Source organism: Hyla sarda, chromosome 5 (genome assembly GCF_029499605.1).
Source record: "Hyla sarda isolate aHylSar1 chromosome 5, aHylSar1.hap1, whole genome shotgun sequence".
Taxonomy (NCBI): domain Eukaryota; kingdom Metazoa; phylum Chordata; class Amphibia; order Anura; family Hylidae; genus Hyla; species Hyla sarda.
In genome coordinates, this window is record NC_079193.1 from 169,012,759 (window position 1) to 169,027,839 (window position 15,081).

Here is a 15,081-nt window from a genome sequence, read left to right on the forward strand (position 1 = left end):
TTCAATTTCACCTGAGAGAGAAAATACCCCATATGTGGATGTAAAGTGCTCTGCTTTCCAGTGTGGGGGACCTCATCCGGAAAGTGTTGGCCGGGGACGATTCAGGGGCCCACAGTTCCAAAGATGAGGGCCTTTAGAACTTCCTCTTGAAACTGCAGGAATGTCCCTGTGTTGCCACGCGCTGGGACAGTACAAAAGAGTTATACATGGCAACCTGTACCATGTAGACCGCAACTTTTTTGTACCATGCCCATGTTTTGCGCATGGCATTATATGGCTTGAGGACTTGATCAGAAAGATCAACTTCCCCCATATACTGATTGTAGTCCAGAATACAATCAGGCTTGAGGACTGGTCCTTTGTACCTCTCACAGGGACAGGGATTTTCCCATGAATTGTGGACAGCATAAGTCTGCCTTTTGTCCTTATACCGGACCAGCAACATGTTTTCATGGGAAAAGGCATGGGACTCACCCCGGGGGATTGGAATTTGGAGGGGATAGGAAGGAAGGCCTCTTTGATTCTTCCGGACTTTCTCACAAGTGAGCGTGGATCTCGCGGCGTGGGATGTGAAGAGAGGGATACTAGTATAAAAGTTATCCACGTAAAAGTGGTAACCTTTATCTAGCAATAGATTCAATAGGGCCCCAAACTATTTTCCCGCTAACACCCAGAGTGGGGGACATTCTGGGGGTTCAATACGGGAATCTCGTCCCTCATACACCGAATCTCGTCCCTCATACACCATAAACTTGCAAGTGTACCCTGAGCTACTCTCTCAAAGTTTATACATCTTCACACCATATCGCGCTCGCTTGGTAGGGATGTATTGCCAGAAGCTGAGTCTTCCCTTAAAGCTGATAACGTTTTTTTGACCAGGCCCATATGCAGCAAGAGGCCCCAAAATTAGGGATCGACCGATTAACGGTTTGGCTGATATTATCGGCCGATAATCACGATTTTGGGCATTATCGGTATTGGCAATCACCTTGCTGATGAACCGATAATGCCCCCACCGCACCGCGATCGACCGCCCCCAACCCCCCCCCCCCCCCCCCCGACCCGCCGCACCGCGACCGGATGGGGTTAAACTGTTTGAGACTTGTTATTCCCCATGGCTGGGAGCAGATGTTTGCACAGTGAAATTATGATAAGGACGCAGCTGGATCTCTATTAAATGAACATGATACAGGGTTAACTCATGTCATTCCTTTCAATATACCACCGCTTTTACTTGTTTTCGTTTACAGCTGCTTGGAATGAGGGTTTGTTTTTTATTATTATTGCTTTTTCTACATCTTTGTATTTTGCTTTACACTTAAAGGGGTACTACCATGGAAAACTTTTTTTTTTTTTTTTTTTTATCAACTGGTGCCAGAAAGTTAAACAGATTTGTAAATTACTTCTATTAAAAACTCTTAATCCTTCCAGTACTTTTTAGGGGCTGTATACTACAGAGGAAATGTTTATCTTTTTGGATTTCTCTTATGTCACGACCACAGTGCTCTCTGCTGACCTCTGCTGTTCATTTTAGGAACTGTCCAAAGTAGGAGAAAATCCTCATAGCAAACATATGCTGCTCTGGACAGTTCCTAAAATGGACAGCAGAGGTCAGCAGAGAGCACTGTGGTCGTGACATAAGAGAAATCCAAAAAGATAAACATTTCCTCTGTAGTATACAGCCCCTAAAAAGTACTGGAAGGATTAAGAATTTTTTTAATAGAAGTAATTTACAAATCTGTTTAACTTTCTGGCACCAGTTGATTAATAAAAAAAGTTTTCCACGGTAGTACCTCTTTAACCTCTGCATATACAGGAGGATTTAAAATGGATGGTGCTAAATTATACACTATACATTATCTATTTAAGGCTTCTTTCACCCTACAGGTATCATCCATTATTACTCCCGGCAAAAAGTCCTGAAAACGGCCGGCAAAAAATCCCATTCATGTCAATGGGATTTTTTTTAACATCCTTTTGCATCAGGCATGTCCATTATTTCTAATGTCAGTTATTTTTGCCAGCACAAAAGACGGTGCATGCACAAATTTTTGGTGCGGCAAAAAAAATAGTGAAAAAACGGACGTTAAAATTTTACATTGAAGTCTATGTTAAAAAAAAAAAAAAACATCCGTTATCATCAGTTATTGTCAGGTTTTTTAACATCCATTTTTTGTACTGAGCATGCTCAGTACAGCTTTGCAAAAAAGGGTTAAAAACCTGATTAAAAAAAAATCTGATTTAACTGGTAATAACGGATGATAACGCATGAACAACATCAGGTTTTTTAAGAAAAAAAACCATTAAAGATATCGGATGATGGTCATCAGTTATCATCCGTTATTACCAGTTATTGCATCCTTTTTTTTTTCCATCCGTTATTGTAAAATAACGGCAGTAAAAAGGCAGGATGATACCTGTAGTGTGAAAGGGGCCTTAGTTATATCTATACACTACAAACATGTTTAAAGTGATTTCCTTTGGTGGCACAGCAGATGTCTAGAGTCCAGTGTCTCCCAACCAGGGTGCCTCCAGCTGTTGCAAAACTACAACTTCCAGCATGCCCCGACAGCCGAAGGCTGTCCGGGCATGCTAGGAGTTATAGTTTTGCAACAGCTGGAGACACCCTGGTTGGGAAACACTGGTCTAGACTGTAGTCCAGTTCAGTCCAGACGCATGCCAGCTTATCCTCAAACATGAACTGGTTCAGTGATGCGTTGTCTAATGTTATTCAGATCCTGTGGCTTTGTGTGTGTGTGTGGGGGGGGGGGGCGGGGGGGCGTATACACTGAGTTTTTGATGTAGCCCCACAGAAAAAAGTTGCAGCTGATGATCGGGAAGGGCTGCGCAACTTTGATGAGTCATTGTTTTTTGGTGCGGCCGATCCAAAATTCTGGAAGAGTTTTTTTTCAGGTATCGGCAAACATCCAATTGAATATGTGGAGGTGCATCAACCTGCTGTATCTTGTGAACTCTTTGAGCAGCCCGAACTTTTCCCATGAAATAAACACCAAGTTTCATATGGCTTCAGCCAACATGAAACACTGTCTCTATGCGGAGCACATTTACCAGATTTTAACTCTCGGTAAGAAAACCGTGCCGGAGCACTCACCTCTTACACACTTGCTTGAATAGAAGAGCGTCATTGAGCTGGCAGGTAAGCATAGTGCAGGGAGGTAGATAGATAGAACATACACGGGTGGGTTCAGCCGGTGGGTGACAGTCCGTATCGCGCTCTTCGCGCTTCGTCAGGCCAGAAGAGTGCAATACGGACTGTCGCCCACCGTGTATGTTCCATCTATCTACCTCCCTGCTCTATGCTTACCTGCCAGCTCAATAGAGAAGCTCTTCTGTTCAAGCAAGTGTGTATGAGGTGAGTGCTCCTGCCCCGTTTTCTTACCGAGGGTTTATGCTGAAACTGTGATTTGCTCGTGAGCACCACTACCTACACACATAGAGGGAGATTTATCAAAACCTGTCCAGAGGAAAAGTTGTCCAGTAGCCTATAGCAACCAATCAGATTGCTTCTTTCATTTTTAACAAGGCCTCTGCAAAATGAAAGAAGCGATCTGATTGGTTGCTATGAGCAACTCGGCAACTTTCCCTCTGGACAGGTTTTGATAAATCTCCCCCATAGAGGCTATATACCGCGCGTATGGCTCATGCTGAACCTGCGAGCACAGAAGTATCGTAGTGGCTTATACAGCTTGGACTGTGCCGGATCTCAGTTTGCTTTGGAAGATTACATTGACCAGATTTCTCTGTGTGTCAGCAGACCCCTTTCTTAAAAATTCCAATATACAAAAAGCTTTGAAAGAACAATTCAAATTTGTCTCTTAAAAATAAATGCTGTTATGTGATTGGTTGCGAAGGGTAACTAAGCCAGTTGTGCTTTTAATTTTCATTGTCACTGGCCATTTACTACTGATGTTACGTTACCTATGGGGATTTACTTGTGTGCCATCATTTTTGAAACACTATAGATGTATATGTCTTTATACATGTGCATTTCAGGTGTGCATGAGTATCATTGATGAACAATTTTCTCCTCACAATAGAGCTGAGGGCGGAGGTGGAGATCATCGAGCAGATGAGCAGTAGCAGCGGCAGCAGCTCCTCTGAATCAGCAAGCTCCTCGGGGAGCGATGATGACAGCTCCAGCAGCGGTGGAGAAGATGACACACACACATCGCCCTCACAGCAGTACAGCAACAGAGCGCCCATCTCCAACGGCACCAACAGACCCCAAGGAAGTACTCAACTGATGAACACACTTAGTAAGTGGAGCCCCCTGCTGTTCTCTCAGTGAAATCACAGTCACATTACATTTACTATGTGTCTGGAAAGTAAAAATGATATGTAGAAATATATACATAAAGGGGGAGATTTATCAAAACCTGTGCAGAGGAAGAGTGGTGCAGTTGCCCGTAGCAACCAATCAGATTGCTTCTATCATTTTCCACAGGCCTCTTTAGAGGCCTGTGGAAAATGAAAGAAGCAATCTGATTGGTTGCTATGGGCAACTGCACCACTCTTCCTCTGCACAGGTTTTGATAAATCTCCCCCAAAGAGAGCATTATGTTTACATCACAAAACTTGTTGTTCATTGTGCTTGAGGTGTCAGCAGACAGCACTGTGGTCAGACTCAAAAGAGCTACACAACTTTCTCTAAAGTATACAGTAATTTACAAATCTGTTTAAAGGGTAACTCTCATTAAAACAAATTTTTGCTATTGCTTATTGTAAATAAAAAATATTTCTAATATACCTTGTTTAAAAAAAAGTTTTCTATGTTTTCTTTGTGCTTAAAAAAGCTCCAGAGCACATTCCCCCCCCCCCCCCCATCTTATACACAGACTTTGGACCAAAGTCCAAACACAGAAAGTGCAGCCTGGAGTGCTGAGGGGGGGGTGTCCAGCCTCATCCAATCATAGCTCCTCTCACACTTAACTGCCATATGCTGTTGGTTGGACACACACCCCTCAGCACTCCAGGCTGCACTTCCTGTGTTTGGACTTCGGTCCAAAGTTTGCGTAAAAGGTGGGGGGAAAACTTGCTCTTTTTTAAGCACAAATAAAACATAGAAAATGTAATTTTTTTTAAACAAAGTATATTAGAAATATTTCGTATTTACCATAAGGAGTACAATAGCAAAAATTTGTTTTAATGAGAGTGCCCATTTAACTTTCTGGCACCAGTAGATTTGAAAAAAATTAATAAATAAAAAAAGTTTTCCACCGGTTACCCCTTTAAGGCATCTAACACACTCCCAGTGAAGTCAATGTGAGTGATATGTGTTTTCCATTAAATGTCTGTCTTGGTATTTCATTTTTGGTTAGAAATAGGAGCAGCTTACTTGTAACTTGTGATGCGCAATTTGATGCAGCAGTAAGCCAATGTCTAGCCCTAGACTAAATGTTATTGATTTAATTAGAGTGCGACTGCAAGCTGAGATGAAAGGTGTTCCGTCAGGATTCTAGTATATCCTACCGACACATAGGAAAATCACTTTAAAGGACATATGCAGCATAAACATTTTTTTATCTCCCAATGCCCGGGCTGCAATAACAAATAAAACAAACTTTAACGGATCCCGTTCCTCCGGTGCCGCAGGTCTATGGGCTTGGAACGTCACGGAGCCGTCAGCGTATCGCCGGCCGCAGTGATGTTCTGCCTCGTCCGGTGATAGGCTGGGCAAACTGTCATGTAAAGGAGCCCGGCCGGGACATCGCTGCGGCCGGCGATATGCTGACGGCTCCGTGACTTTCCAAGCCCATAGACCTGCAGCACCGGAGGAACGGACCCGATACCGGAGCAACGGGGGAACGAAGGAAGGGGAGTTTAAAGTTTGTTTTATTTGTTATTGCAGCCTGGGCACAGGGAGACAAAAATTTTTATGCTGCATATCTCCTTTAATATTGAGTGAGTGCCATAAATGTGTCCTGTTTTTTAGCTATCGTAAATGTTTATTAAGACCGTGTATGAATGGGAGAATATATTAAGATCGGCAACTCATACACTGGTCTGAAGTAAAGGTTCTCTGGCATTAGATGCACAGAATTTATCAAAAGGCACAAGACTTTTAAAGATGTACACCTTAAAAACAAAACTGGTATGGTGACCCCTACTAGTATGGTGGGGAGGCATTGGTTAAAGATTTTACACATAGAGCATCTCCCAGTGAACATGTGATGGAGGGCTGAAGCCTTTGTTCACTAGTACTAGATAGCTTGTGATATGTGTTGGATTACCTTACTAACCTCTAATTATTAACTGACTACATTATTATACACTGTGAGAGTCTGTCATTTTAATAGGGGTTACCATACCATTTTAGATTTGCAAAGTAAGAGACAAGTCTTTATATCCTGGGCTTTTGCAGCAGGGTTTGGTAGTTGTTTCAGATTATTTGATACCCCTTTCCCATCCTTTAGAGGATTCGTGTTTAACTGTAAAACGCCAGAGTAGATTTCCAATACAGTTCACGCCAGTTACTGGTGTGAACTATGGAGGCGAGGGCTTAAAGGGGTTCTCCGGTGGAAACTTTTTTTCTAAAAATCAACTGGTGCCAGAAGGTTAAACAGATTTGTAAATGACTTCTATTAAAAAATCTTAATCCTTCCAGTATTTATTAGCTTCTGTATGCTACAGAGGAAATTATTTTCGTTTTGAATTTCTTTTTTGTCTTCCTACAGTGCTCTTTGCTGACACCTGATGCCCGTATCAGGAACTGTCCAGAGCAGGAGAAAATCCCCCTAGCAAACCTATGCTGCTCTGGACAGTTCCTGACACGGACAGAAGTGTCAGCAGAGAGCACTATGGACAAGACAAAAAAGAAATTCAAAAAGAAAAGAATTTCCGATAAGTACTGAAAGGATTAAGATTTTTAAATAGAAGTCATTTACAAATCTGTTTATCTTTCTGGCACCAGTTCATTTGAAAAAAAAAAAGTTTTCCAACGGAGTACCCCTTTAAACCTCTTAAATTAAGTTAAACCTTAAACCTCTTAAGTACTACAACATATCTCCAATATAGTTTAATTAAAAAAAGTGATTTTAAAACAGTTTAAAATCACTTTTAAATTCGGCCACTAGGGGTCGCCCTCCTAGTGGCCGAATGCATTCAGCAGAGACGTCACTAATGAATTCCGACTCGTTGAAGCCTGCCAACGAGTCGAAATTCAATCACTGCTGTGCTCACTCCCGCCTGTCAATCAGACAGGTGGGGGCGAGCGCTTTGAAGGAAGAGGACGCGCGCAGGCTCGGGGACAAGGTAAAGTATTATGTTCACTGTATTATGTATACATGTATTATGTATACTGTTCACCTATACAGTTCACCTATACAGCTGGAGGGACACTGAATAGGTGAACTGAGGGGGAGTGGGTTGAGCGAAGCGGCGGGGCCGGGGGGGTTGCGGGCTGCGCGGCGGGGAGGGGGTACTCTTGGTTAACTAAGGGGGAGTGAGTTGAGCAGCGCGACGGGGGGGGTTGCGGGCTGCGCGGCGGGGAGCGGTATGTGCTCCGGTGTTTACCTATACAGGATGCCTCTAGTTGTTTCCCCACTACAACTCCCAGCATGCCCTGACAGCCAATAGATGTCAGGGCAAGCTGGGAGTTGCAGTGTGGAAACAGCTGGAGGCACCCTGTATAGGTGAACTACGGGCGTAAGTTTCGGCCCCAGCAGGCATCAGTGACGTGGTGCCTGCTGGGGAAGTCTGCCTGGTAGTGAGCACGCTACCAGGCAGACAAAAAAGCATTTTTAATATGTAAAAAAAAAAATTGAAGGCAGGGAGGGGGTTAGGGATAGATGGGTAATAGGCAGGGACAGAAGAAAAAAAAGTGATGGTGGGAGCTACCCTTTAAGTAAATTGCAAAAATTTGTACAAATGAGCTTTGCCACTTTGTTACACAAAAACTTATATATTATTATAAATAATAAAGTCCCCCTATATGTTTCCCACCTGCGGTATGTATCTCCCACCTAATGCAATTTTCGTTTTTCTTTTTATTAAATAGGACATGACTTACAGCTAAGTGAATCGGGAAGTGACAGCGATGACTAAGAAGAAATCTTTCTCTTGTATATATTTTATTTGATTGTGTACATAGAAGCACTGATGCCCCCAAATACTCAAGCCCCACAATAGTACAATAATATACTGCAATAGTTAGACTTTCACAAACACATATATATGCATGTTTGTGGACACTTGAATCCTCTGTGCATTAGACTTATGTTAAAGGGGTTTTCCTGGAAGAAACTACTCATGGCTATCAATAGTTGATCGTTGGGGAGTCGGCACCTGTCACCCCCACTGATCAGCTGTTCGGTGCCCTCACTACACTGAGAACGGAGCCAGAAGCGCATGGCTCTATACTCTGTGTAACAACGGCACTGGGTTATTGCATCCAACTTTTTCCAGCTCTGTTCTCAGTGTAGTGAGAGTGCCGAACAGCTTATTCGCAGCAGTGGCAGTTGTCATCATCCTGCTAATTGACTAGTCATTGCCTGTTCTGTGGATAAGCCATCAATATCTTATTTTTTATTTTTTTTGCTAGAAAACCTCTTTAAAGGGGTATTCCGCCCTAGACATCTTATCCCCTATCCAAAGGATATCAGATAAGATGTCTGATCGCTGGGGTCCCTGCTGCACCCGACGTCGGGTGCAGTGCCAAAGGCTTGTGACGTCACGGCCATGCTAGCTCACTGCAAGTCTATGGAAGGGGGCGTGACTCTGGGGAACCCCGTTACGGTCAAGCCCCCTCAATGCAAGTCTACGGGAGGGGGCGTGACGCAGTCACGCCCTCTCCCATAGACTTGCATTAAGGGGGCTTGACCGTGACATCACGAGCGGGGTGTGACGTCATCTGGCATGGAGCGAAGTTCACTCTGTGCACTGGATGTCTGGGGTGCCGCAGCCCAGAGGCAGATGTCTAGGGGCCGAGTACCTCTTTAATGTTAGCGTATCATCACTTGTTATGGTAACAACAGAAAGTTGATGAACCCTTAGATTCTTTGGAGACCATTGACATCAGTCTTTAAACAGTGGGTAAAATCCTCCTCCTCTTTCCATCATATTCTTATATATAAGGATAAAACTAGGGTTTAATATTTATTCATGTATGGTAAAGTTGTTTTAGCTCCGTCTATGTATATATGCATTGACAAAGTGAATCTCCTTTTTAAATATACTAGGATTTTTCATGTTGTGGTACATGTGATAAATCAGTAGTTAAGGAAGCAGTACCTTTTTACTAAGGTTTTGTTCTTTTCAGATGCTGTCACAAGTTTTCATATGGGACAATGTCATATATTCCCACATCCAAGTCAAGCGGTGGACTAGCATTCTGAGGCTTCAATCTATATAAAACCTGCCGATTTGGTAAAAAGGGTTTCACTTATAACAGTGTTCCCTTATCGGCGGCTCTCCATGATAGGAGTTGTAGTGCCACAACAGCTGAAAAGCCACTGCTTAGGGAACACTAACCTAACAGGGCTATAGGGGGGTATTTATCAAAGGATTTATGTGGTTTTTTTCACGTAACTTTGGCGCAATACTTTGGCGCAGTGTCTTTTTGCGCCAAAGTTTGGCGCATCTTCTCCACTATCATTTTTACAACTTTCTCAAAATCACACGGTCCTATGTGTGATTTTAACTTTAGTCAATAATTCATCATTTGTGCCAATCGATCTTTGGTGCAATTTTGGCGCAAATCCTGCTTTTTTGGCGCAAATCCCCGCGAAGAAATTTTGCACATGGAAAACACACCTAGCAATGTCAGAAAATGTAAAGGTGTAAAAATACATTAAAATTTTTTTTTTTGTGAAAGCAGCGACGCCTCCAGGGCTGCGCAATACTATTCTGCGACATAGTTGTCTCTGAGGGACCTTCACCCTCCGTTGAGCCAGCATTGGACATGGCCTCACAGGTTCAGGAAAGGTAAGCACTAAAGCAGTGGTCTCCAACCTGCGGACCTCCAGATGTTGCAAAACTACAACTCCCAGCATGCCCGGACAGCCAACGGCTGTCCGGGCATGCTGGGAATTGTAGTTTTGCAACATCTGGAGGTCCGCAGGTTGAAGACCACTGCACTAAAGTAACAAAAAAACAAAAACTACCCAAGTTGAAAATAAAATCCATTTCACATGGTGGCTGTAAACCCCACAAAAGAAAATAACTCATGTCGCTTGCTGATATACTGCAGGAGGGACTCCGAAATGACTGCTCTACAGGGTAAAATACGCTGTCCTCTGTGGTGGTAAGTTACTAACAACTTGCACCAAATGATAAATGTGGTGCATGTCCACGAAAACCAAAGTGAAAAAAAAAAGGGTAAAAAGAAACTGTCAACAGACAAAATTGATAAATACCCCCCAATGACCTTAAATGGGTGATGTCAGCTAAGATACTCTTGTGTGGGACTCCCCTCTATGGCGGGCGTATGCACTAATAGGGCATATGACCAGGATTTTTCTTTATGAACTCTTAAGTCTTTGTAGTAACCTTCCAGTTACATTTCTCATCCTCATAACATCAGAGGCTTGGAATGGAGCCATGTGCATGAAAGGATGCTTTACCTTATGCTGCAGATTTCCTGTTCAGCATGAAAAACATATGACATGTATGGTGTTAACAATAGCTTACGTGCACATCAGTTACAATGTAAAACATTGTGAGTCAAGTATGATAATGTGAGGCTAAGAATATATTATTCATGTCATCCAAACTACATTTAATGAATTGAACATTGGACTTTCTCCATTCACAAGCCACTCTGTGATGGCCCCAGATTTTTTTCTAGTAGAATATGCTCCTGTATGCTTTCTTCTAGGCACTTTTTGCTTTTGATGGGTAGCTGCATGAGTGTATTGAAAGTAAAGAGAAGGTATGATAATGGAGAGAGATCTGGTGTGGTCATGTAAAGTTCTGCAATATGTGGTAGTTTGTGGCAATGTGCCAGAGTAGGTCAAATGGATCAGCCTGGTTTCCTGGGTGTTCAGCTCGTAGAGGATACTTTAGACCTCTCCCGTTCATACTAGAAATTCTGTGTAGATTCCCGGTGCAGCAGCCTCCCATTAATTTCAGGGGAGTTAAGCTGGGCAGTTCACACATTGGAAGTTCCATTGCAGAATGTCCGATGAGGAATTGGATTCCTGCGAAAGATTAAACATGTTCAGAATCTGGGACAGAATTAAAGCAAGTCCACCGCTCCATCACAGTCCTAAACCCAGGGCACTGTTAGAAAGCGCTGTGGGGTTGCTGGCAAGCTCACTCTGCAGCTCCCTGTCACCTTGAGCTACTGCTTGTCTTTGGCACTGTCATACATTGCTGTGGGAGTTTGCCCCACCCCCGCAGGCATGGAATACCTATCCCATCACAGCCCTGAGCCCTCGGCACTGACAGAAATTGGCATTTTAAATCTCCTGCTTCCACAGCCGTCTATCCGGCACAGCCGCTGATCATCTCTGGCCTGTCGTGCAAGCACTGCGGACATCACAGCACTATCTCCTTACTGAATGTGTGAATGAGCCCTTAAACCGAGATCATGGAAATATATGGATAACACAGTTGCAGAACTTTTCATCGTGAACATTTTCCATATAATGGGATTGAATGAAGTGAACTGGTACTATGCTGATTGATGTATTTCTTTAAAATAAAGGCATTCCCTTAATTAATTTTTATGTCACATGTGTTAGAAATGTCTGTAGGGTCTGACCTTTGACACCCCCGCTTATCCTGAAACAGTGCCTGTTACCATTGTCAATGAGACAATTCTTGCACTCTTTTTGAGATACAGAAAATAAAGAGATTACAGACGCTTAGATAGCAAGCCTTCTGAAATAGGGGGGTTGGACACCTCAGGTTTGACCCTTATAATCAGACATTTATGACATATCAAATTATATGTTCATTAAGGGAAATTCCCTTTTAAGTTCCCTATTTTATTTTTTTAGAACATGGAAATATATTTTATATAGAGAATTTTGTTAATGTGTAAAATACAGTAAATCCTGTATCCTTTATTTTACCTGTATACATAACATATATTTTACTATTTATTTTTAGCGTTACTATATTGCTTATATGCAAGTATGTGAGATCAACATAATTAAAGTGCATTTTATATGCCTGATAAAGAAGATTGTTTTTTTAATTTTACTTTCTCTATTTTCAATCTATTTTAATTATTCTATGTACATTAAGAATAAGAACGAATAGGGATTTTAATATTTGGTGTTTCATACTGTGCCTGGTCCCTGCTGTAAAGATTATTTCATGGTGATCACTTAAACAGGCAGTGTGTTTTTCACAAGCTTTTGTCCACCAATGATGAGCTAATCACAGGTTGTCTCCACTGATCTACTATAATGTAAGTGGAAATTCGGCAGCACGTGTTCAGTTCACATGTGTAAAGCCCCACAGGTATGGACCCACTGTGCCACAAGTAGCAGCCGGCCAGGCAGGCAGAATGGGGCAAACTGACACTATAGATAGCCTCAGACGCAGCAGAGCTGAACAGGTGTTTGTAGCAGAAGCTGTGAGCACAGCTAGCCAAGATGGCCACAGGTGCAGCAGACAGAAACACTGGAACACAGCAGACTGAAACACATGTACAGCAGACAGACAGGATCAGGAACATAAGACAGGGTTCAGGGACCTTAACAATACAGGAAATACAACCACAATGCAACCATGCTGAGGCCAGGAACTGCAGGTGTGGTAGAATTATATAGGAAGTTCCTGTCTGATATTGGAGGAGGATCCAATAGTGAAAGCACACTGCCTCTATAAGATTCATACATAAATTTAGGTGCACTACTGTGGTAGATGTAGACGGTAACATATGACTAACCCTCAAAATGATGTTAAAATTGAGACATTAGACTGGCTAATGTCTCAATTTTAACATCATTTTGAGGGTTAGTTATATGTTACTGTCTACAGCTACCACAGTGGTGCACCAAAATGTATGTATTATTCTATATGTTACACATCCACACTTTTCATCGGGTGTAGGATGCCATTGTGACACTCGTAGTCTGCTGCAGGCATCCCCCATTGTATGCATTTTATGCTGGGGAATGCTCTTTGCAACGGACCACAAGCGCAGGATCTGCTCCGCCTGCATAAATGCACAACTGCATTTGGGGTTGAGTATTCTCTGCCATTTGAGACCATGTTTTTTTTCTTGTTGTTCAACTCTATAAGATTCAGCCAGTGCTTGTGTGTGGACCCTAGTGGACAGAACAGGAACTGCAGCAGGAGACCCACCAGAGCAGCAAGAGCAGATAATACAGCCAGGAGAACATATATATATATATATATATATATATATATATATATATATATATATATATATATATCATGGTATGGTCACTAGTTAAGAGTACTTTTGAGAGATATATATATATATATATCTCTCAAAAGTACTCTTAACTAGTGACCATACCATGATGGTCCATCTGCATTTACAGAGCCCATTTTCTAGCAGCATTTGATATAATCAAAGGGTACACAAAATAGGAGAACACCATATGGATAAAGGATATAATAGGAAATATTCAGATTATTTTGTAAACTTTAATAAGAAAGTCAAAATCTGCAGCGAGTGAACTAAAGGTAAGGTATATCACTACATATCATTGGACTCTTAGAGGTTACAGAAAATGCCTTGGCTTATTTTAGCTACTGGAGATTTTAGAAATATATTAAAATTACATTGGCTGGAGTCTAGGACCTCAAATCTTTATGTATATCACCCAAATTATAATGGTGGTAGCCAGAGATTTTCCTTAGGCTCTTTCCGCACTTCAGGCATCTGTTGCTCTTTAACCACTAGAATAGCATAGCATTCAGCACTATGACATGGTTATAAAAAAAAACACAACAACCGTCCAGCAGGAAATTGTATAGATGTAGAGATTACTTCTACTTAAAGGGGTACTCCGGTGGAAAACTATTTCTTTTTATTTATTTATTTATTTATTTTTAAATCAACTGGTGCCAGAAAGTTAAATAGGTTTCTAAATTACTTCTATTTAAATATCTTAATTCTTCCAGTACTTATCAGCTGTGGTAAACTACAGATGAAGTTGTATTTCTTTCTGGAATTATTTTCTGTCTGACCACAGTGCTCTCTGCTGACACCTCTGTCCATGTCAGGAGCTGTCCAGAGGAGAAGCAAATCCCCATAGTAAACCTCCTGCTCTGGACAGTTCCTGATATGGACAGAGGAGTCAGCAGAGAGCACTGCGGTCACACTGAAAAGAACTCCAGAAAGAAATAAAACTTCCTGTGGAGCATAAAGCAACTGATAAGTACTGAAAGGATTAAGATTTTTTAATAGAAGTAATTTACAAATCTGTTGAGCTTTCTGGCACTAGTTGTTTAAAAAAAAATAAAGTTTTCCACCGGAGTACCCCTTTTAAGGAGATGGTGCCCATCCAGCCAGCCTATCTAGCTCCACTTATCTATTTAATAGTTGTGTTCTTTCACCAGAAACCTTTTTATTGAGCAAATATTTACATCCATAACACTTATAATTGTAATGATTATAAATCTATTTTGCAATGTGTGGGGTTTGTTTTGCGTAATAGATATACATTGGGATCCTCCTGCATTTCTTTATTAAAAATATGTTAATTAATATTCAAGACGTATACATCTCTGTTCCACCCTCTATAATTGAGCAGTTACATATGACTGGCCCATTGTGCCATCTCCTTTTACTCCTTAGGCCCATTTCCATTTAATTCAGCTTTCTTCAAAGCCAGTGTAAGGTAACAAGCACACAGATAGAGAGAGAGATTATGACCTTTCACTATGACTCCCAAGCTTCTTTTAGCACATTGGGCCCAGTAGAGTTTTAACCCCTTAAGGACCGGGGGTTTTTCCGTTTTTGCATTTTCGTTTTTTGCTCCTTGCCTTTAAAAAATCATAACTCTTTCAATTTTGCACCTAAAAATCCATATGATGGCTTATTTTTTGCACCACCAATTCTACTTTGTAATGACGTCAGTCATTGTGCCCAAAAATCTACGGTGAAACGGGAAAAAAAATCATTGTGAGACAAAA

General features: G+C 41.8%; 1 protein-coding gene across 2 annotated transcripts in view; it reads left to right on the plus strand.

Annotated features, from left to right (window-relative positions):
- Positions 1–12,149, plus strand: part of EAF1 (ELL associated factor 1) — a 36,886-nt gene extending 24,737 nt beyond the window's left edge. For both annotated transcript variants that reach the window (XM_056520693.1, XM_056520694.1), the window contains exons 5-6: positions 4,059–4,277; positions 8,018–12,149. In XM_056520693.1, coding sequence (XP_056376668.1) covers positions 4,059–4,277; positions 8,018–8,064 — 266 coding nt within the window. In that variant the 3' untranslated portion in view covers positions 8,065–12,149. The remainder of the gene's footprint in view (positions 1–4,058; positions 4,278–8,017) is intronic.
- Positions 12,150–15,081: the final 2,932 nt, after the last annotated feature.